This window comes from Theropithecus gelada, chromosome 11 (genome assembly GCF_003255815.1).
Source record: "Theropithecus gelada isolate Dixy chromosome 11, Tgel_1.0, whole genome shotgun sequence".
NCBI classification, from domain to species: Eukaryota; Metazoa; Chordata; class Mammalia; order Primates; family Cercopithecidae; genus Theropithecus; species Theropithecus gelada.
The window spans coordinates 51,977,325-52,002,142 of record NC_037679.1 but is presented as its reverse complement, the minus strand read 5'-3'; the positions used below and the strand labels follow the sequence as shown (position 1 = coordinate 52,002,142).

Genomic DNA, 24,818 nt, shown 5'->3' with positions numbered 1-24,818 from the left:
CAGAATATCAGTTTATTATATGTCCGACATGGGCTGCCACTAATTCATATACTCTGATTTGTACCATTAATTGATGTGAAGGTCAGCTATGCAAGCATCAGGGTTTTTTGAAGGGGGTAGAGATTTTTCAGAACTTGGCTTGTTCAGACATGCTAGTCTGAGTAACTTATAATGGGAGGTCATACAAATTCCAAAACTGTGACTCTTAATATTCTTGTACACCTATTCCCTCCCCAACCACCGATTAGCTATTCATAGATTGATTAATGGGTATCATTTTATTGCTTAAAGATTTAGCTCAACTAACCAACATGGTATGTAGAAGCTTAGTTTATTAAAAGATATGAGATAGCTAGTCTCATGATCTTATCTATGCAAGGTTAGTCACTTGGTAAAGAAATGAATGGAATAAAGCAACATTAGATATCTCCGACTATTGAAGACACTGCATTTCTCTTCCCACCTCTGCGAGTGGATGTCTGGGAGCCTTAGAGAAACTTCCCTACCTGATACCACTCAGACACACCATTCAGGAAACAGATTGTGAAATAGTAAATTAGACAGAAAGCCTTTTGGGGACCAGCAACAGATCAGTGGCTTAATGGGCAGTAAAAATAACACCACCAATAATAGTAACAAATAATACTTAAGTAACGTGAAAAAAATCCCTATTCCCTATAGAGATTTTGCAGCTCTAGCTCTTAGCTGACTCATTTTGTCTGTGATGCCAGTTGCATACATGTTTGGCTTCTACACTTTTTATATAGGTAGACACTGAGAGATCAGGGCTCCCTCTCATCTCCACCCCCAAATCATTATTTCTCAGAAATAATGTGAGCTTTCAAATAAGAATGAGTGTTGAATACCACCTCGACACAAGACAGTAGACAGTTCAGATGGGTCCTACTCTAGCTGTTTTTGTTGTGGTGGCCAATTCAGTAAAGGAACGGGCCAAAATGGACAAAGATGTTTTGAGTTCCTTTGCTTAGGCAGGTCAGGCAAAGTCCTGTGGCTTCTGGGACTTAGCTTGCAAGTATATAGATTAAGTTGTTCTAAAAATCTATTCCTCTTTTGACATCCTTGAGAAATGCAACTCGCATTTTTTATTTATTTATTTATTTAATTCAGAGCTTTATGACTAAAAAGGTCAATATTTTATAGTGCCTTCATTTTTTTAGAGGAAAAGATTCAGCCTGATGTAAAAGAAATTTTATATTTTTACCACAATTTATTTAGAAATATTTCTAAACTCATTTAGCAAACTTGTTTAGAAACGTACTTTGAAACAGCAGCATTTTACCTTTTTGTTGCGCTTAGTTTTCGTAACTAAGAGGAAATCATTGAAGAGAAACAGATAAACATCTAGGAATCTTGTGCTTTCTGAGGAAAAAAAGAGAAGCTGAAATGGGGACTTGAAACTGTTAAGTAGAAGAGTTTTCCTTCCTTCCTTCCTTCCTTCCTTCCTTCCTTCCTTCCTTCCTTCCTTCCTTCCTTCCTTCCTTCCTTCCTTCCTTCCTTCCTTCCTTCCTTCTTCTCTCTCTTTCTTTCTTTTTCTCTTTTTATCAGTGAATTCTTTAGAAAACAAAACCAGGTGGCTATTACAGCACCCCAGGGCCTCCAATCATGTAGGTCACAAAGCTGCCCGCCTCAATGTTGAATTGCTTTATTTATTCCTAAAGCAGAGACTTGATGAGAGGCCAAGCTTCTAACATTAAAGACATTGAATTTATGATGTGTCTCATTTGAATCTAAAATAACTCAGATGATATTTGTAGTGGCTTCAACTAAGCCGAGAGTAAATCCATCAACTGATTGAACTTGCAGCATTTTTGCCCCTTGATTCCTCTGGGTGGTTATTGGCAAAGGCACACATAACCAGAGAAAAGGCATTTTCTCACTGCTATGAACTATGCTATTGTGTCCCTCAAATTTCATATGTTGAAGCCCTAAACCCCTAGTGTGGCTGCATTTGGAGTAAGAAAGTAATTACGGTAAAATGAGTTAATAAAGCTAGAGCACTGATCCAGTAGAATTAATGTTCTGTTGAGACACCAGATACCCCACTGTCCCCCACCCTTCATCTTGAAGAGAGTGCTCATTAGGAGCTGAATTTGCCATCACCTTGACCTGGGACTTTTCAGTCTCCAGACTGTAAGAGATAAATTTCTGCTGTTTAAGCCAGCCTGTCTGTGATATTTTGTTATGGCGGCCTAGGTTGACAGTCATTAAAACTACTTATTTCTCAAGTTTTAGAATGTGTCTATAAATGTTTAGATATTCTCCATGTGTTTCATATTTACAACCTTTTCTGATATTAGCTTTAATAGTTACTTAAGGCAAAAAGCTTTTCTTTAGTTTTCCCTAAGAAGGGAATAGCAGTAGAAGAGAAACCAAATATTAGAATAAGGCATCTCCTTCCTTATTTTACTCTATCCCTTAGAAATTAGAAAAAAGGGTTAAATGTAAGTGATTTCAGAGGAAAAGGTTTTTAGAGGGGGTTGTGACAAGTGCTTAGAGTAATCGTAGGAAAACCCAGTAATTTTTTTCAGCTTATTCTATTATACATATTGTTCTAGAAGTTCTTTCTTATGTTTTTACCCCTGGAAGATTTAAAGCAGTCGATACAACATTTAGGATTCATTTCTATCCCCTCTTATTCTAAGTTTAGAGAAAAGATTTTTTATATATTTGCACAGGGGAGAAATCAGTTATTTTATTCAAATTAAATAGTCCTTGAATAGTATTTTAAAAATCTTATCAGAAACTTAATTTTTCATAAATCAGGTTGTGGCAAAGACTGCTGGATGTCCCTTGAAAACCATTCTCCCCTTCTCTTGTAGCAATGGAATTCCCAACTTTTAGTGAGGACCCATCCACAGAGAATAGAGACTACATTTTCTTGCTGCCGAGTATGACCAAGGAGCTAAATTCTGACCAATGGAATGTGAGCCAAAGTATGCAACTTCTGAGTCATATTCGTGAAGGGCAGGGCCAAGCTCTCTTGTCCCTGTCTCTCCTTCTTATTGGGTAGAAAGCAAACATATTGGTGAGTCACCTTGGGCCACACAGAAGAAGGCAATACCCTAGATTTGGCTACAAGACAGCAGGAATCTGGATTCCTAATGACTTCATGGAGTGGAGTTGTCATATAGGTTGAGACTTAACAAGAGAGAAATAAGCTATCTTTTTTTAACCTGTCTGTCTCCAGTCGCTGAATCTATACGCCAACTGATAAACAGGGCTAGAAATGGTACAACACTAGACCTGTGAACAGCCAGCTCAGCCTGCCATAGCAAAATACTACAGACAGGGTGGCTTAAGCAATAGGAATTTATTTCTCACAGTTCTGGAGCCTGGGAAGTAGGTCAAGGTGCTGGTCGATTCGGTTCCTGATAAGGCCTCTCTTTTTTACTTGCAAATAGCCACCTTCTGGATGTGTTCTTACATGGCAAACAGAGAAAGTGAGCTCTCTGATGTCTGCTCTGATTAGGATACTAATCCTATCAGATCAAGGCTCCAGTCCGAGTCCCTCAGTTTACCTGCATTTCTTCCTTACTCCAAGCATAGTCACACTGGACGTTAGGGCTTCAACATGTGATTTGTGGAGGAACACAATTCAGTCCACAGCAACCTTCAAACCTGTAAAATGTGCTATTACCATCCTCTGCTACTCATGTACGTGTCAGCTCAATGATCATTGTCAAAATGAAACAGTTTTGTTTTCTCCTTCTAATTTGAACTATTTTATTTTGACAAACAGGCAGGGAGCACACCTTCTATGTGTTCCAGATGTTATTCTAGATAATGTTCCATACATTATTCTAGAAAGTGATAATTATTTTAGCTACCATTTATTGAAGCCCTAGTTTTCCACCAAGCAATTTACAAAACAAATTATGAAAATGTGTACCTTCTGGGAATGAGAAAGTATACTTATTTGGTTATAAGAGCACAGTTTTTAAGTCTGGAAGAAATTCGGAAACACTGTATGTGTTAGGTATCATCACATCATTTTCATCCTCATCGTCATCATCATTATCAGCAGCAGCAATAACATTTATAAAAGAGAATAAGAGCATTTAAATTTTCCCAAAGTCTACAGTTGGTGCTAGATCCCCTGACTTTTGGTTCAATGCTTTTTTCATTTAAAATGATGTCCTGTTTCTTCACTTGATCTTAGCCAAAAGACCAAGAAGCGAAATGTCCTGTTTCTTCTAACACTATCACCCTGCCCCATTAAATCTCCATGCTCATCTCTGAGTCCAGTCTCATGACTTTGCACTTGACTTGGTACCATGTAGACTACATCATATGGAGTCTCCATCTCTGATGGAATTTGACTAATACAGCTCATGCCATTAAACAAGTGCCTGGTGTTAGTGACATTACGTAGTTCATCTCCATGCTACCACATTTGACTGTACAAGAAGCATTTTCTGGAAAAGTTGAGTCTGCTTGTAAAGAGCCTTTCTTAGGTGAGCTTCCAATCCACACATCTATGACAGTCACTTTGAACCCATGCAATGCATGAATTCACATCTGACATAGCCTTTCACCCACCAGGAGCTGCTCCTCCAGCTTCCATGTGGGTTCTTATTATGCCCAAACCTGAACCCTAAAATTGACTCCCTGACCCCACTCCCTCTACCACCCATGGCATTATCAACAAAACTTTCAGATACACAGATTAGAACAGTTTTTTATACTCATTTCCTCTTCATCCACTTTATCGATCATAAAGTCCTCCTGGTTTTGCCTTTGCAATATCTCCCGTACCCTTTTCTATCATGCCCATTTCTAATGTTTTAGGAGAAGCTGGTGCATCTCACAGTATTGGGAGGTAGGGAGGAAGAGGGAAGGCGTGAACCAAAGTCTCACATAATTTCAGGTGAGGCTAGTTTTGGAGGTAAAGATACATGCTGGAACACAGATTATGTTTTGTTTTATTACTTTGATTTGTTCTTGTCATAAAATATAATTACTTTGAAGTTGTAAATAACATTAAAGAAAAGTTAAAATTGTTATCTTTTCAAATGAAAGTGGGGGGTGGGTGAACAACAGGTTAAAAATGGTAGAGCAACAGACAGGCCCAGAGTCTTCTCACTTCATACTGTTCACCACTGAACTTCCGGTTTCACCACTGATCTCTCTGCTTTGGTCTCCTCTATGCCATTTTGAAGACTGCTTATTAACAAGGCTTTCTTCAACACCCTTTTAACCGATCACTTCCCTGTCTGAGAGCTCAATGACTTCTGCTTGCCTGCAGTTTCCTGGCTGGGTCCTTCTGTTTGGTTTCCAAGGCAGTTGCTCTGATTCTGGAAGCCAGCTGGACCAACGCAGCCTGGCTCCAGCTGGTACTCTGTCATTCACCCACCAGGTGAACTTGGGCATGATACAGAACCTCCCTGAACCCCAAATCTCTCACCTGTAACAAGGGATTAAAAGCAACTTCTCTATTTAACTTACTGGAAAGAGACAACGTATGAAAAAGCCCTTGGATATAAAACACTGGACATGTCTATCTTCCTTGTTTAACAGCTGCCAGGGGGATTTTACGTCCTAACCTGACATCCAGACTACCTCTAAAATAGAGCAGAGTTTCAATATACACGTATTAAGGGATTATTTCCCAGCGCCTCCCCACCAGATATCACATCACCACTGTTAGGCAACCTCCCATCCCACAGGACTTCACACTCAGTAGGTACCTGGTCAAGATTTTGTGCAGAAATGAATAAATAAATGATTCTAAATCTTATTTCAGCCAGGCAGCCTTTCTGGTCATCATGATATTTATTGAGTGTGAACTTTCTGTCAATCATTCTTCTGAGTGCTTATACATCTGTTGGTTCATTTAATCCTCACAATAAAGAAAGGTAAACTGAAGCACAGGAGATCACTGTAAATGGCCCAAGGTTGTACAGGCAGAAAAGGCTGAGCAGAGAGTGAGCCAGGCAGTCAGCCCCAGGGGCTTGGCTTCCTATGTACTCTGCTAGAAACTAAGCTTCTGCAGGGACTTCTGTCTCCAAGACTTCTCTGGCTCTGCTCTTTATCTGAATGACCTCCCTCCTGTCCTTCCACTGACCTCATCCTTCCTGCCCCTCCAAGCCCACCTCCAGTCCCATGGACTGCACGAAGCCTCTCAGGGCACTCCAGCCTCAAGGACTCTCTTCTTTTTTGAACTTATCCTGCAGGTCTGGTAATAAGGCAGAGCTTCCCAACTACAGGGAAAGAATTATACAGAATGCGTTTTTATATCTTCCAATGGCACCTACCTAGCACAACTTGTACTATATTATAGATTCTCCATAAACATTTGAGAGCTTGATTGTCTGGCTCATTGGAGGAGTACAACGGTTGTGATGATAACACCTGCCATTGACTGAGAGTTTACTAGATTCCAGACCGTGAGCTAAGTTGCTCTTGTTTGTTGTTTTAACAATCCTATGGAATAATTACAGTTATCCCATTGCAGAGAGAAAACAGGGGGCACCTAGCTAGCTGTGTTGCGAAGTCTTCATTCAAGCCTGAGTCTGTATGGCTCCATAGGGTGCTCTCTGATTCACACCCTCCATCACCTGGAACATAGGCAAACACAATTCCTCCTGCTCTTCAATTACTGGCAGTCAAACAAGATACAAGGCGGCACAGATGCTGGGTTTTTAAAGGAAGCAGTTATTTACCTGCCAGAGTTAATTTTCCTTCGTAGAGAAGGTGTCTGTTGGTTGGTGACAAGATGTTTTCTGCTGTGTGTTCTTTAAAAATGTGTTTCAAACACTTGTAAAACAAGGGAGAAAATAAAAGAGATGTTGTTAGTGATCGGAAGAGAACATGTTTAAAAAGCTGGGGCAATCAACTCCATCTAGAAAGTTCATGACATTTGGAAATGCCGGCAGACGGACATGGGAACGGGAAACAATGAAAAAACCTCTCAGAAGGACCATCATAAGAATGGCACAGCGACCTCAGCCTCCCCGCACACAATGCCCTACGGATGAAGACTTTACTTCCTGTTCTGGAAACTAGATTTATTCTTCAAGTGGACACATGGGGACATCTAAAATGATTGTATTTCTATCTGAATGCCCAACTTCCAGAAATGGACAGAAGTCCTATTTGATTTTTTTTTTTTTTTTTTTTTGTACCTCTGGAATGAAAAACCTTTTATCTCTATCCCAAAGCGGTGGCCACACTATAATCTCCTGTAGATATCTAAATTTTTGGAAATTGTCCAGCCATTTCACTTTTCCTTCAAGGTCCCCTGAAAGACAAGACATAGTCAGTCTTTTTAGGTGCATGTGACATTGCATATAAATTTTAACCAAGGTCCACAGGAATCATTTAGAAGCACTGGCCGCCCCTGGAGCCAGACCATATATTAAGTTCGTTTCACATATTGCTTGCTGTTCATGCGTCTTAGAAAACTCACTAATTTGATATCAGCCTCTTGCAGAGAAAAATGAAGCTTAGCTAATTTAATTCAGTAGGTTGAAAGTATATTGTGTATTCTTATTTCAAGAATACTAATAAAATCCTTGGTAGTTTTCTCTTATTTCCTAGACCACACAGCCTGTAATTAGAGGAAGAAAAAAAATCAGACTAACAAGGACAAACATATGTTTTTGTCCCAATCGTAAATGTATATTTTCACTTCATGATCATGGTGATTATTTCTTTTTTAGTAGGAACTCAATTTATCTTTGGAAGGTTTATATTCATTTTCCAATGTTTTCTAATAACATGTTGCTATTGAGGGTTTGAAATGTTTTTTGAAGACATGCAGGGCAAGTAAAAGACCTGCAGAATCACATTGTTAGCAGACCTCTTCAGAATTCACCATCTTTAAGATAATAGACTTAAATGGAGGCCACACAGGTCTCTTCCCTCAACAACAGAATCCATCTTTCACTGAGAAATCTCCAGAGGTGCTGCGTTATCTTTCCTCACAAACTCATCTAAATGAGTCGTAATCCTTAAGATTACTTCTAAAGCTTAAAGAAGTCATCTTTAAGAGACTCTTTGTCTTACTCGCTTGATAAACTTAATTCCAGCTCTTCAGGTAATTTTAGAATCTGAATAAAAAATTTAAAAACAGAAGAAAAACCCAATTAAACAGTCATTTTACCTTTTTTTTTTTTAAAGCACCTGTTCCAGGCAGTATCATTTTACTTTTAAATTTGTAAAAGAAAAAACAATTATGTACAGCTGAATATTACCAATTTGAATTGTTCCCTTTTGATGCCCATCGGGAAACCTTGGTTTATGGGCATAAATCATGAACTTCTTTATGTGAATTTCAATTATACAGAGTTACACAAATAAACTTAAGTCATCATAGGGCCTGCTCAGTTCCCATCCTCAAATTTCAGTTCTAAAGATTGCAGTTGGCAGTAGTTTCACATTGACCTTGGCTTTTGGTGATTTGAGAAATGACGAATGGTAATTTATCCTCTGGACACATTTTCCATGGTGTTTACTCCCATTTGCTTTGTGTGTGGGGTCAGTATGGCTGTTAAAAACAAAGTGCCTTCAGTTATCTGGGAAGTAGAACTTTTCCTGCCTGAACTCACTTCTGAAACACTTGGAGACAGAGCCACATCCTGTGTAAACTTGGTGCTAGAGTTCTCATAGTGTTCGCCAGGATGTGACTGGAGCCCATTGTTCTGTGCGTATTTGATTTACAATGTACTCACACTTGAACCCACATTTCCAAGAGCCATGACCTCAAATCAATGGAATTGCCTCCTAAGATGGAAGCCTAGAGGGTTTCCAGGAGTCACAAGGCCACAATTCTTCAATTAAGCTCACTTATCTCAGGGACTTACGGATGGACTTTTCCACCTTTTCCTTGATGGAGTAGATCATGATTTTCTCAGCAGAGTCCATGCTCCTTTTCCAGATATTCTTTAGCAACAACGGATATCGAGTGAGCCTCTGAAGTGGGGCCACTAGTAGCTCAGGCAGGTGGAGCCGTCTGCATTGTTCATTTTGCTCACACCACTGGGGAAGGCAAAAGTAGCCACATCAGAATGATCTACCTCACCCATTGAGCCACTAAGAAGCCTGGATATGAGAGGTTCTTGGAGATTTTACTCAGTAACTGCAGGCCGTACTTGTGAGTGTGCTGGGACAGTTTATAAGCCACAAATTAAATCCCCTAAAAAGTGCATGTTCCATTAGCAGTAGTGATAAGATGTAATAATAGATGTGTTCCAGCCTTGTTTACCCTTCTCATTTGAGAGTGAATTTACTTTTGCCCATTAGCCTTTCTTCCCAGGCTCTCAGGGGAGATTTCTGGTTTCACCAGCTTTGTTCCCATCCTTGTTGTGATGCAGTTAGGAGAATTGAGAATTGAGACTGGAGACGCAGGAGGGCAAAGGAAGGATTCTTGCTTGTTGGGTCAATTCCTTGACTCCCCTTAGCTGAGGAGGATCAAGGTAGTGATAAAAAACGAAGAAAAAAGAAAAGAGAAGTTGAAGAGGCTTAGTTGATCTAGAACAAAAAGGGGAGAGGAGAGAGGTAGAGATGTGGACAATTTTCAATAGGGAGAGTTTGGAGTTGGGATTTGGAAGAAGAGGCAGTTCTAGGGTATGCCAGCACTGGGGAAGACAAGAAATTTTAGTAATTTAGTTAAGTATAGTAAGTATTGCCATGGGTTATACATTGGGGTTCCATAAATGGTGTTTGAGAAACCTCAGTAAACATGAGAATAGCTTTTACATTTGTTTTATCTGCTGTGCTATTTCTTTGAATGTGAGCTTCCTTGAACTAAGGGGCTCTGACTTTAATGAAGGTGGCAAATGAGGCATGGAGGTGGTCACTGGCCAGCATGCAGATGGGTACATCAGGAAGGAGTAGAGGGGGTGGTGTGTTCTATTCCTCTTCTCTTACCCTGCCCACTCACACCAAATTGACCCTGAGTTCAGCAATAAAGGGATTAATATCAACCGAATGTTTGTTTTCCTTCAAATCCACATAATATTACTTTTAATGCCACAAACTGCAATTACTTTTGCACCAACCTAATAAAATCCTAACCTTCAATGGGGTGGTATTAGGAGGTGGGGCTGTTGGGAGGTGATTAGGCCATGAGCATGAAACCCTCTTGAATGGGATTAGTGTCCCTATAAAAGGGGTCCTGGAGAGCTCTCTAGCTCTCTTTCCACCAAGTGAGGCTACAAGAAGAAGACAGCTGTCTGCAACCCAGGAGAGGGTCATCACTAGCCCCTAACGATTCTGGCATCGGGAGACTTTCAGCCTCCAGAACTGTGAGCAACAAATTCCTGTTGATTATAAGCCACCCAATCTATGGTGTGTTGTTCTAGCAGCCTGAATTGACTACAACAGGGATCCCGCCCTTACACTAAATATTTCTCCTGCTGCAGGCTGGTGCCTCATTTCTTTTCCACCTTCCATTCTCCTTTCATTCTCCAGGTTAAATCCTTTGCAGTGTGACCCAGATCCTTCAGGGCCATCCTCAGGGGGGCCAGGCACACTGCAGGAGACTCCTGCTGCATCCCCAGAGACACCTTCAAGTCCACGTGTCAGCCCGTGCATTTTGAAGATCTAGGTACAACTGGCTCAACTTCCAACCAATCCAATGGCCTGTGGAGGTCCAAACTCCTCCCCTAGATATTTACCAACTCAGGGGACTGAGATTCTAATGGCTTCCTCTGGCCCCTGAACACTTGTTTCCATGTACACTGTTTCTTTCCTGAACAGCATGAAACAAATGTATCCCTTTGGTTTCCTATGTGAGTTTCTGCTGTAAACCCCCTCATGACATGTTTTGTGAGTGTGCATATTTATTTTACTGAAGATTTTGGGTTGTGAAGAGGGGTCAAATACACAGCCCACAAGCCCCTACTATTTTGCTGGCTCCATTCTCTTCTTTGGAAAGAGAGAGCTCTTTCTCTCTTCCTCCTTAAACCCTCCCTTTATCTCCTAGCCTCCTGCCTAGCAATTTGCATTTGTCTTTCATAGCTTGACCTCTTCCTTGGTGGGGTGAGGTGGAGTCTCACTCTCCTTCCACACTATCAGCCTTTTTTTTTTTTTTTTTTTTTTAGGGAGATGGGGAACAGAGTCTTGCTCTGTCACCCAGGCTGAAGTGCAGTGGTATGATCACAGCTCACTGCGGCCTCGACCTCCCACCTCAGCAGTCAAGCAGTCCTCCCACCTAAGCCTCTCACATAGCTGGCACCACAGGTACAGGCCACCACACGTGGCTAATTTTTAAATTTTTTGTAGAGACTGGATCTCACTATGTTGCCCAGGCTGGTCTCAAATTCCTGAGTTCCAGCAATCTGCGCACCTCCCAAAGTGCTGGGATTACAGGTGTGAGCCATAGTACCTGGCTTAGCTGGATGTTTTGGAAAACATCCTGAGCTCTTCATCATGGGGATGCTGCCAAATTCAGTCTTCTTGGCTGGGTGTGGTAGGTCACGCCTGTAATCCCAGCACTTTGGGAGGCCGAGGCAGGAGGATCACTTGAGGTCAGGAGTGATCCTGACCAACCTGGCCTGGCCAACATGGTGAAACCCCATTTCTACTAAAAATACAAAAAAAAAAAAAAAAGAAAGAAAGAAAAAAATAGGAGTGGTGGCGCACACCTGTAATCCCAGCTACACAGGAGGCTGAGGTGGGAGAATCACCTGAACCTGGTAGGCAGAGGTTGCAGTGAGCCAAGATAGCACCACTGCACTCCAGGCTGGGCAACAGAGCAAGACTCTGCCTCTAATTCAATCTTCTCCTTTCCCCTACGTACAGATGGCTGGCCATGAGAGTGAGCTCATGGTGCATGGTGAACGGAGCTCTAGGAGCTGGGCTCTGAGGACCACCTTCTCTCTCTGGGCCTCCGATTTCTCTTTTTAGACAAATTAGGCAATGTGCTGAAAGATATGGTCATTCTAGGGCAGAGGTAGGATTTGAATTCAGACCTGTCTGAACATGATGTTCAATCTCCTACAATGCTCTGTTGTAAACAACATTATTGTAGAACTTAAGCCTGTGTCATGGGCTGCCTGAAATTGACCTATAAATGCAGTGGGGTAAATTTACCCTTAAGGCCAAGGTTTATGAATGTATGTACTTCATCCTGGTGTACATTAATGGGATTAGAATTCTTCAAACTGTTCTAGTTTTATTTATTTATTTATTTATTTATTTATTTATTTATTTATTTAGACAGGGTCCGTCTGACTCTGTCACCCAGGCTAAGTGCAGTGGTGCAATCATGACTGACTGCAACCTCAGACTCCAGTCTGGCTAGATGGCTCTTGGCTAGATGATCTTCAAGTTCTCCTCCAGCTCCAAATGACTGTGGTTCTCATTGAGGTTGGCAGGGATGGAGACAGAAGCAAGCACGACAGATGAAGAAAGGCTGGGAGTGGAGGGGAGCAGGGCTGTGCTTTAGCGGCTGATTTCCACGTTGACTCAGGGACAGCATCGTTCCAATGATACCTTTGAGTCCTGGACCTCTTGGGTGCCTGGGAATCCTTGTAACTGATTTCTCAGCAGCAGTTAGGCCCCTGCCGTCCCAAAACCTCACCGCCCCAGGCCACTGCCCCAAATTGCCCTGCTGTGGGAAACAATTGTGGCTGCCAGCATGCACTGGTATTCAGGGTCAAAGTGAAAACACCAAACTCCTCCAGATAAAAACTGGCAAGAAGCATCTGTGGTAAATAATTTAGACAAGGATCCAGGCAGGGATGTTGGAAGCGTTTGTGTTTCAGGAAACTTCAGAAGAGAGAAAAAGAACGGCTTGACATTATAAAAGTGAAGCTGTAAGTTTTCCTTTCATCTCTCTATTGACTTCATTTTTCAGGTCCGTTAGGGAAGGCAAATAACACTTCGTCGAGAGAGATTGGACAGAAAAGGCCTTTTTTATTGATGAGTCTAGATCAATGGAGGCTACTTTTGCTTTATAATAAATATCCAATGTGCTTAGGGGAACTGTGAAAGGATTCAAGGGCCCCAGATGAAAATATGTCCCATCACTTGAGTGTGGGAGGTTGAGGCTGCAGTGAGCCATGATGGTACCACTGCATTCCAGCCTGGGTGACAGAATGAGACCCTGTTCCAAAAAATAAATAAAATAAAATAAAAAGTCCTAATAAATCTGTCTTAATGGGATGCAGCATTAGGATGGGGCAACCAGAATTCTTGGAACCTCGGGAAATTTACTTACCCTTTCTAAAATTTATCAGTAAAATGTAGATAACAAGAGTAACTACCTCATTGGGATGGCGAGAAGTTTTAATGAGATAATCCACACAAAGTGCTTAAAACAGAGCGTGGCACATCTCAAACACTCAGTCCATAGCAGCTAGAGTTCTTAGCCATTGTTAGTTGCGTCACATGAAGAGACTTGGTATGAAGTTCCCAGTTTCTTCCTCTGCATTATTTTGTTTCTAAAAGAGTAAGCAGGAGGATCGCTTGAGCTTAGGAGTCTGAGATAAGCTGGGCAACATAGCGAGATCCAATATCTATAAAAAATTAGAAAATTTGCCAGGCATGGTGGCATGTGTGTGTAGTCTCAGCTACATGGGAGGCTGAGGTGTGAGGGTCACCTGAGCCCAGGAGTCTGAGGCTGCAGTGAGCTGTGATTGTACCACTGCACTCTAGCCTGGGTGACAGAGTCAGACCTTGTCTCAATAAATAAATAAATAAGTAAATAAATTAAAAAACAAACAGTAGGAAGAATTCTAATCCCATTAATGTGCACCAGGATAAAATACATACATTCATAAAGCTTAGCCTCATGTGGTATGGAGGGTTTAGAGGTCATTTATCACTGCATTTACAGGTCAGTTTCAGGCAGCCCATCACATGGCATAGGTTTACATTCTCCAAGAACGTTGTTTTCCAACAGAACATTGCAGGAGATTCAACACTGGGTTCAGACAGGTCTGAATTCAAATCCTACCTCTGCCCTAGAACAACCATACCTTTCAGCATGTTGCCTAATTTGTCTAAACTCCTGAAAAATGGGGACAATATCAAATTCTGCAGTTAGTGTGTAGACAAGAAGATGAGGGATGACCAGCATGTAGCACAGTGTCTAGGCCATAGCAAGGGCTCAAACACTAGTCACCATGAGTATCTGTGAGTCTCTCCCTGACCTCTCACCTTTGTTTCATGAGGCTAATAGTTCCACGGTCATGGGAAATAGCCCCAAGGAACTGGAAATAGTTCTGATATGAAGAGCACTGGATTTTTTGCCTGAAAATCTTTCTATGGTTCTTTCTTTCAACCTATTGGCTATGTGGCCTTGCAAATGTCATCTAACCTCTCTGAGACTCGGGGACACAAAGGAACAATGTAATCAACTTTACAGGTTTGTGTTCAGAATTAAGAGATGTTTGAGAAAGTGTCTGGTAAAGTATTATGCATTATAAAAGCGTCACGTGGTCTGGGTGTGGTGGCTCACGCCTGTAATCCCAGCACTGGGGGAGGCTGAGGCAGTTGGATCACTTGAGGTCAGGAGTTCGAGACCAGCCTGGCCAACATAGTGAAACTCTGTCTCTACCGAAAATACAAAAAATTTGCCAGGCATGGTGGCAGGCACCTGTAGTTCCAGCTACTCGGGAGGCTGAGGCAAGAAAATCACTTGAACCTGGGAGACGGAGTTTGCAGTGAGCTGAGATTGTGCCACTGTACTCCAGTCTAGGTGACAAAGCAAAGTTCTGTCTCAAAAAAAAAAAAAAAAAAAAAAAAGCATCATGTGTTATAACAGCACTGTATTCTCTACCTACTACCTTTCCCAAAATATCTTTGGATGCCACATATATTTTTATTCATACACAATTGTACATATCTATGGGGCACATGTGATATTTTGATACATGCAAACAATGTGTAATGATCAAATCAGGGTATTTAGGACATGCTTAACCACATTTGTTAACATCATTTCTTCATGTTGAGAACATTTCAAATCTTCTAGCTATTTTGAAACACACAATAAATTATTGTTAACTATAGTCACCCCAGTGGGTTATCAGGCACTAGAACTTATTCCTTCTATAACTGTATGTTTGCACCCATTAACCAACCTCTTTTCATCCCCTTCTCCCCACTTCCCAGACTCTGGTAACCATCATCCTACTGTCTATCTCCATGATACTAACATTTTTTAGCTCCCACATATGAATGAGAACATGCAATATCTGTCTTTCTGTGCCTGGCTTATTTCACTTAATGACCTCCAGTTTCATCTGTAAATGACAAGATTTCATTCTTTCTTTCTGGCTGAATAATATTCCATTGCATATATATATTGTATTTTCTTTATCTAATCATCTGTTGATGAACACTAGATTGATTCTATGTCTTGGCTATTGTGAATAGTGCTGTAATAAGCATGGGGGAGCAGGTATTCCTTTGATACACTGATTTCTTTCTTTTGGCTAAACACCTAGTGGTGGGATTGCTGGATCGATGGTAGTTTTATTTTTAGCTTTCTAAGAAACCTCCATTTTGTTTACTATAACAACTGCACTAATTTACATACCCACCAACAGTACAAAAGTTCCCTTTTCTCTGTATCCTTGCTGGCATCTATTATTTTATTTTATCTTTTTAAATAGTAGCCATTTTAACTGGGGTAAGATGATATCTCACTGTGGTTTTGATTTGTATTTCTTTGATGATTAGTGATGTTGAGATATATATATATTTTTTTCATATACCTGTTGGCCATTTGTATGTTTCATTTTGGGAAATGTCAGTTCAGATTTTCTTTTCTCACTTGTTGGGATTTATTTTTTTGATCTTTGAACTCCTTGTATATTCTAGGTATTAGTTCCCTGTCAAATGAATAGTTTGCAAATATTTTCTCCCATTCTGCAGATTGCCTCTTTACTCTGTTGTTTCCTCTGCCGTGCAGGAGCCGTTTGGTTTAATATAGTCCCATTTGTCTATTTTTGTTTTTGTTGCCTATGCTTTTGAAGTCTTAGCCCTAAAATATTTGTGTAGACCAATGTCCTCTAGTGCTTCTTCTATGTTTTCTTCCACCAGTTTTATAGTTTCAGGCCTTATAATTCATTTTTATTTGATTTTTAGATATGGTGAGAGATGGGGTCTACTTTCATTCTTCTGCATGGAGATACTCAGTTTTCCGAGCACTATTTACTCAAGACAGTGTTGTTTCTCCAATGTATGTTTTTGGTGCCTTTGTCAAAAATCATTTGGCTTTGAATACATGTATATAGGATTTTCCAAAGTTATTTGAAAACAATAATTGGACCTTGTTAAATTAATCTCTCTCTCAGCTTGGAAGGGAGAGAAAGGAACCTGGATTCTCCCAGTTTGGGGGCCTACCTAAGAGTCTAACCCATCAGCTTCTAGGGGAAACATTCACAAAATTGTTATTCATGCATTTGGAAATCTAATGAGCTATCAGTTTTCAGTTTGGGTAGCCAATGAAACATTAAAGGTCCGAAGCTACAAAAATATGGCCAAGTCCCTTCCCTAAGAGTATTCCCCTTTTCTCATCCTTGGCACACCCAGGCTTCCTGGCATATCAAGGCCGTGACAGAAGCCCACTGATTCACAGCTGAGTCATTGGGAACCATGGGAGCCTTTCCTCCCAAGCCTCTGAGGTCATGCTCTGGCAGGGGCTTCTTGCAGCTGCAGGGAAGAGCTGATTTTCTGGAAAGGCTTGGACCATTTTCTCTGTATGATCCAAAAGGGTTCTGGCACAGGACTGAAAAGGTCCAGTTCAGACTAAGGAAATATCAAGGCACGGACCAACAGAATTAGGGAAGTCAGGGGAAATTGGTTTTAGGCTTGGCTACTAGAAAATGCTGAAGGCCCCCGGCAGAAATTTCTTTTAATGCTGTGGGACCCAGAGCTGCCATATTAGCGCAATTCCGGAGGCAACATTGACATTGTGCTTTATACTCTAATCAAGGGGGCAGCACGGATGTAGAATACAGTGTAAATGACGCCGCAAGTTTCTGTCCTGGAACTAACTCCTGCAAGAGGCAAACTTCTAAGTCACAAAGCTCAGGTTCTTACGATAGTTTCTCCTTACAATGTACCAGTTTCTACCACAAATAAAATAATGAACAAAGAACACATTTTTAAGCCCCAGCCAAAATCTCAGGAGGGATATTAGATAACATAATGTTTCCAGATGTGCACCATTTAATATTCCTAAGTGTGCAGTGGCCAATGTATTTATGAGGAAAGCAGATTTATAGTTAAAACATAGTGTTGATCATTCTGTTCTCTTCTTCCCATTTAATTTAAATACAATCATTCCCAGTACACAAGACACCCAAAAAGCACCAGAAAAATTACGAAAGAAAAGAAAATGATACTTTACTTTTAAATAAATTCCAAAGTCATCTCTCTGCCTCAGGCTCTCAAGATAAAAGATAGCAGCTGAATAGTTCAGGCAGTAGGTCTGGTGGCTCTGACAGAGACTCCCTCGGAAATACTGCAAGAAAGGAAGAGCAGAAGGAGGATGAACACAAGTGAAGGAGAGCATTGATCCCTGACAGACTATTTCTCTTCACTTTTATCATTAACTAGGGAAAAGTGGAGGAGGCGCCATGATCAAGCAGGCACTACAGCTGCGTGGAAATACACAGGTAATCTCCAAATAAACATTATTTTAACAAAATATGGTACTCTCATAATAAACAACTGACACCTCAATAAATAGTCTTTTTCTCCTTATACTTAAAGAAAATTCTATTTAGGCCGTCTTGATTTAATTCACCCCTTCACTTCTGTTTAAGGTTTCTTCAGGCGCCACATCCTGCAGGACACCCAGTAACAAATATTGCCTTTGATTTGGGTGACCCTGTTGGTTGATTTTAAGTTTGTGTTGATACTAAGTGATTAAAGTAAGGACACTTGACTGTTCATCTGATATGCCTCAAGAATTTCCATGCATTTAATTTTGCTGGCTTCTAAACATGTAGAAATTTTGGACATCTTGGCTGGGCGCAGAGGCTCACGCCTGTAATCCTAGCACTTTGAGAGGCGAGGCAGGCGGATTGTCTGAGCTCAGGAGTTCGAGACTAGCCTGGGCAACACGTTGAAATGCTGTCTCTACTAAAGAATACAAAAAATTAGCTGGGCCTGGCAGCATGTGCCTGTAGTTCCAGCTATTTGGGAGGCTGAGGCAGGAGAATCGCTTGAACCCAGGAGGTGGAAGTTGCAGTGAGCCGAGATCGCACCATTGCATTCCAGCCTGAGTGACAGAGGGAGACTCCATTTCCAAAAAAAAGGAAATCTGGGACATCTCTACTCAGCGTACTCTATCTAGTAGCATGCATTTTATCCTACTCAGTCTAATACTTGTCTTCCCTTTTCTTCATTATTTTTATTTAATGTCTTAAACTTGCTATAATGACTACACATTTGTAAGCCACCTAAAACTGTTTTTAGAATAAGGCAATTATATATATATATGTATATTCATACATATAATGGGTACACTGAGCACACTGAACTACATGCCACCATCTCAGTTAAGCGTCTTTCTTGGGAATGATGGTTATTCTTTTTCTCTTCAGCAATTCTTCTGGCTTGTTACTGGCAGGCACTCTCTTCAGGATTCCATCATAGTGTCTACCATGTTGTTAAGCCTATGTGTCCATTGATAGGTTTATTGATAATATAATGACTCATGGGCTGCATTAAGGAATTTCCAATAGTATCCCAATGTGGTGAACTGGAGAAAGAAAGCACACCTGCTGGTGTTAGAGAAAGCAGACCCAGCCTGTAAAACCACTAACAGAAGTGACAGTAACAAAGCCAGAGATGGTGAAACCTACAAAAATATTTTGTTATAGGACCTTAGAAGACAAAACACTATAGGGAGCAATTGTCAGGTTTTGGCTTCAGCAAGAAGTAATTTGAAAGATGATGTGAGTTTATTTTGGAGGGGAATGTTGATAGCTGGGCCTTGAAGAGAACTTGGAGGTAAAGGGAGGGTCTTCTCATGAGGCACTGAGATGCTTGAGAAATGTCAGAACCAGGAGGTAACTGGTTAGAGGCCAAGATTAAGACTCACTAATGGGGCTGCGCGTGGTGACTCGCACGTCAAATCCCAGCACTTTGGGAGACCGAGGTGGGTGGATCATCTGAGGTCAGGAGTTCGAGGGCAGCCTGGCCAACATGATGAAACCCTGTTTCTACTAAGAATACAAAAATTAGCTGGGCATGGTGGCGCACACCTCTGGTCCCAGCTACTCGGGGGGCTGAGGCAGGAGAATTGCTTGAACCTAGGAGGCAGAGGTTGCAGTGAGCCGAGATTGGGCCACCGCACTCCAGCCTGGGTGACAGAGCAAGACTCTGTCCTCCCTCCCCTCCAAAAAAAAGAAAAATAGAGTCATTAATGGTCAGGCTTAGATATCCAGTTCTACCACCCATTGGCTCTGTGATCTCAGCCAAATTATCTAACTTCTCTAAGCCTCAGTTTCTATCTCATTGACTTGATAAATACAAAAATTAGCTGGGTGTGGTGGTGCATGCTTTTAATACCAGTTACTTGCGAGGCTGAGGCATGAGAATTGCTTGAACCTGGGAGGCGGAGGTGGCAGTGAGCTGAAGTCGCACTACTGCACTCCAACCTGGGCAACAGAGAGGCTGTCTAAAAAAAGTAAATAAAAAAACAACTAAACAACAAACAAAACGTCCAAAGATCTTCTTATTTCAACCCGTTTTCAATGTTCACTAAAGGATCTTCCCGCTTATTTTTGCCTTGTTAAAACTCTTCCTTCTTCATGTATCTTCTCAAGTGTCATATCCCCAGGAAGCATTTCCTACCTGTGACTGCCCTACTATGCTTCCCAACTTACAAGGTTTCCTTTGTTGGACACTCATGATTATTTATGTTCCTTCTTTTCCCCAGCATTTATCTTACTTTGATTATATAATCATTAGTGTCATTATTGGATTAATTTCTCCCCCACAAGACTTAAAATTTCTTTCTTTTTTTTTTTTTTTTTTTGAGGCGGAGTCTGGCTCTGCCGCCCAGGCTGGAGTGCAGTGGGGAGATCTCGGCTCACTGCAAGCTCTTCCGCCTCCCGGGTTCACGCCATTCTCCTGCCTCAGCCTCCCAAGTAGCTGGGACTACAGGCGCCCGCCACCACGCCCGGCTAATTTTTTGTATTTTTAGTAGAGATGGGGTTTCACTGTGTTAGCCAGGATGATCTCAAATCTCCTGACCTCGTGATCCATCCGCCTCGGCCTCCCAAAGTGCTGGGATTACAGGCGTGAGCCACCGCACCCAGCCGACTTAAAATTCCTTAAAAGCAAGGAGCTTGTTTAATTTTCCACATTATTGTATACAGGGTATTGGCTCCATATATAGCACTTAGTAAGTTCTCAATAAATCTCAATCTGTCTTTTTTTCTTAAAAAGTGGAGTTTAAAAATTCAGATTTTGCTAAATGAAATTAGATTAAAATTAGATTAAAAATCTCAAAGTAAGAAAAGTAGGGGAGGATGTCCAAATGTCTACTCAAGAAATAAATAGCACTTATCAAACCTGGGGCACAGGTTTTCCTCTTTTCTCCTCATTTCACCCACAGAAATATGATCAAGGGTGTTGAAGAATTTGAAGGTTTATTCTGTTTCTTTCTGAGAAATTGGTACTTTCGTTAAAACAACTGAATCATGTAATTAGCAGACACTAAACTATTGCCATGAATATTGCTTTAAATTGAAGTAATTTAAAAAACAGACTTGGAAATGGCTTTTCCATGCATGCAGATTTTTGTGTTAATAAAACCTACACAGGAGATGTGACCATGGGAAAACAGAATCTGCAAGTTATTTTTGAAAATGTTGATTGGTAGAGAAAGGGACAGTTCCTTTGTAGGAGGGTGGAGGTAGAACTTTCCCAGGGAGAAGAAAAATCAAGTAGGGTATAAACAAGTTTCTTGGGAGGTGGGTAATGCTACTTTATGAAGCTGAGATCTCCCGGAAGGAGTTTACCTTTGTGAGTACGGAAATAAAATCCAGTGATGAGGAAATCTCAGAAGCGCCTGCATAGTCCTTGATGATGCCAAAGAGACTGTTCACAAAACCAAGGCTTGTCTAGGGACAGAGAGAAAGAAAGCAAAAGTAGGCACACACCCAGGGTTAAGGAATAAACATTTGTTGAACTTTAAGTATCATTCTTACACGTTTCCCATTTCAAATTTATCTCCTAGCAAAATTCAAAGATTTATTTCCTCCACTCTCCAATACATATTTTCTTATAAATAAATTCTTGTTGTTGTCTCTCTTTCTTTCCTTTTAAGAGGAAAAATATTATTTGTTTATAATGTATGTGAGAAGAGGGAATTCAGTTGAAAATAAACATTTATGAAGATGATGGAGATCTTAGGAATGTGTTTACTTTTTAAAATAGCCATGGAAAAATGACAAATAAAGGGTAACTAATATCTACAATTTATGGGAAAGGCATCAATGGATATTTCAACTTCTTTCTTATTAACCTGAAGTCCTGACTGGGAATGGAATATGGAGATGTATTATGGAATACAAGCCATAAGAACAGACCAAGCATGAATTTTCGAGATCTTCTAGTGAATGTTAAAACATGACTACTAAAATCTTCCTACTTGGCTCACCTGAGTTAACTCCTCCAGGTTTGCAAAAAGTCTCCATAAATCCACATCTAGGAGATATTCATGAGTTTGCAGATATTTTAGTGTATTCATAAAGATCTTTGAAATAAAAAATATATGCACATTAATTTCTATTTTTTAATTTTGAAACATACCTTTTGCAAGAACATGAAACATAAACCTCCTGGGTATAACTTTACAAAACAATGGAGAAATCAGCACTCTCAAGGTTTAAATGCTATACTCAAGACAAATGATCACATTTAAGCTTCACAGAACATATTGGAAATGAGCTTTTCAGTATGAAAGTTGTGGTTGCTTAAGTCAATTCTAACAACATTCCTATTGAACAGAATCTGTCCAAATGGGCTTCCTCTGCTTCTAGTGCCAAAGAAATTCCAAAGGTTCTCTTCTTGCCAACACTACTAACTTGAGAGCAAAACGATATTCATGGTGTGTTCTCATATGCTTTCTTCTGCAAAAGACCCAAATATACTTTACTTTCAGGGAATTAAAAGTAGAGATTTAGTGAGTTAATCTCTGATAACTGGTAAAATGTTTCAGTTGTTTAGAGGCATTAAACATGGATGAAACCATTAAGGGAGTTTTTATGTTATTTTTACTTAATCTGATGATTTCACAAACTGGAGAACTACACAGCAAGTCAAAAAATAAAAATAAAAAAAAAGAAGTACAATCCTCACTTACAGCTAGCTTGCCCTTCATTCTATAAACTGAAGAGAGAGCAGTTTATTGAAAAAGAAATACTTTGCGTACATAAGACGGGAAGCATTCAAAGGGACAAAAGGACAAATTATTTCAAGAATGTTAGGGGTTAAAAGACTGGGCTTTAGATAGGTAACCTTCTCCAATTCCCATTCCTGTATTATTTCATTAGTGTAGCGAGTGGTTCTTGAACTTGCGTCAGAATCACCTGGCAGCTTTGTTACACCAGAGCTTGCTGGACCCCACCCTCATCTATGATGGGGTCTGAGAACGCGCATTTCCAACAAGTCCCCAAGGGATTCTGATGCTGCTGGTCTAGAGGCCACCTGTCGAGAACCACTTAGACCTTTTAAAATCCATGGAGTATTGGTTGTCTGGAAATCTGTCAATATCCAAGCATTTAAAACATGATTGTAAGAAACAGAACTCATTACTACAGATAGATTGGGACAATTTGGAAGAAATACTACTATTGTTATAAGATTCTTTGCTTTACAGAAATTTTGCATTTAAAAAAAAATGCTGAGTCCTCCAGTATATTTATTATATGAGTCACAAATTTTTAACTCATAAGCGCTTTTGGAAAACATATTGATTGTGTAAAAGGAAGGTACATATATTCTTTAAATACACTGAGGTATTTGACAGTGAGCTCAAATTGGCCTTTTCTTAAACAGGAAATGTTATTTTGAAAAGCTTGGACAGTTTACAGTGGGACAGAAAGTTCTGTGGTTCCTTAGGACAAGGAAGGTGGCATAGCTCAGGAGCTTAGTTCTCTGCAGTGAACATTTATCATTACCACCCCCTGCAATACTCCTCTTCCCTAAAAACAGGCTGGTTTTCACCCATGTCTACTCTTCCCCAGGCGGCACATGTGCCATGTGGCAAGCTGATCTCACTCCCAAGGTTGGGTCTTGACTGCCTTAAGCCAATTGGCACATTCCTTCCTTATGGAGCTAGTGGATTTGGCTCACGGGTGGGCATGTGATCTAAGCCAGTCCAATAAGATTAAATCTCAAGACTTTTGCTATGAATGCTGAGAAGATCTCTCTCTCTCTCTCTCTCTCTCTCTCTCTCTGTCTCTCTCTCTTTCTCTCTGGCCATTAGCTCAAGGATAGCAACCATGCTGTGACTACAAGAGAAGCCAGCCATAGGATGTGGCTAATGCCATGGAAGGCAGGGTGAGAGATGGAAAGAAATGTTTTTTGTTTTGTTTTGAGCCCCTTGATCAAACATGTCTTGAATTCTCTCCCACCTCTGAACTTGGCAGTCACAAGGACTAACAAAATACTGTATTATTTAAGCTAGTTTTCTATTACATGCTCTTGTAAGCATCCTAACTGACATGGTCTCTAAATTTCAATTTTCTCCTAGAGTGTCTTTGTGTTTTACATTTTGCTCAGTTAAGGATTTAGCACTGTGATTGACAAAAAATATTACTTACAGAAAATAACTGACGTTTGTATAACACTTGATAGATTTCAAAGAAAACTAATTTGATCATCATAATGGTCTTATGAGATAGCCAGAGATGGTACTGTCATTTCTCTTTTACAGCTTAGGACAGGGACTGTCAAACTATGCAGGCTGTGAGCTTAATTTGGCCTGCCACCTGTTTTTGTAAATGATGTTTTCTGGGTGACACAGTCAGGCACATTCGTGTAGACTGCTTTGGCACTGCAATGGCAGAGTTAAGTGGTTGCAACAAAAACTATATAGCCTGAAAAGCCCAAAATATTTACTATCTGCACCTTTGCAGAAAAGATTTGTCAACCCCTGGTTTAGGATATGAAGGACTACACTTTCCTAAGGTCACAAGGCAAATCAGAGGCAGAGCCAGGGCTTGAACTTAGGTCTGCCAGCACAGTGCCTTTTAGCTGTGTAAGACAGTCATCAGGATGCAAAAGTATTATGGTCAGAGGCAACCTTGGGAGCTGTGTGGCCCATCCTCCCCTGTGGTCCTGGGAGGAAGCTGCTCTATGGTTCTCTTCCTTGCTCTATTGTTCTTCTAGAAAAAATTCTCTGTTCTGAGTCTCACCAGAGCATAGCTGCAGCAGTGTGTAACCATACAGGTGCTATTTACATAGGAGACATCATGAATATACCATGTAATTCAACAGTACTAAATTGCATGTGTATGGTAGCCCCCGAAATCTGCAATGGTGGCCCTGCAGCTGATAAAAAGCAGTCACCTGGCACTGTTCACGAGGGAGCAAGAGCTCCAAGAAAGGAAGCCAAGGAAAGATGGAATGGACTGCCTGAGAAGGGTGTGAGCTCCCTGGCTCAGGAGTGTGCAAACTGGTGAGACAAGGCAGAAGAGATTCATTCAACATCAGATGGGACACTGGAGTAGTTCACTAAGAAGATCTCATCCAATGTTAAAGTATAAAAAGACAGTAGAGTAATAGGTAAACAAAAATAAATGACAAATAAAAATTTTCACGATCCCCTGAAAGAGGGAGAAAAAAACTTCACCTCGCCTCCCTTTCCCTCTCTT

General features: G+C 40.7%; 1 protein-coding gene across 1 annotated transcript in view; it reads right to left on the bottom strand.

Annotated features, from left to right (window-relative positions):
- The window catches only part of PLEKHG7 (pleckstrin homology and RhoGEF domain containing G7), a 48,925-nt gene that overhangs the window by 8,494 nt on the left and 15,613 nt on the right, over positions 1 to 24,818 (bottom strand). Inside the window, exons 6-12 of the mRNA XM_025402729.1 lie at positions 21,599 to 21,694; positions 20,958 to 21,059; positions 17,330 to 17,443; positions 8,826 to 9,000; positions 7,146 to 7,261; positions 6,684 to 6,777; positions 1,301 to 1,380 (exon numbers count right to left, since the gene is read on the bottom strand). Of these exons, the coding sequence (XP_025258514.1) occupies positions 1,301 to 1,380; positions 6,684 to 6,777; positions 7,146 to 7,261; positions 8,826 to 9,000; positions 17,330 to 17,443; positions 20,958 to 21,059; positions 21,599 to 21,694 (777 nt within the window). The remainder of the gene's footprint in view (positions 1 to 1,300; positions 1,381 to 6,683; positions 6,778 to 7,145; positions 7,262 to 8,825; positions 9,001 to 17,329; positions 17,444 to 20,957; positions 21,060 to 21,598; positions 21,695 to 24,818) is intronic.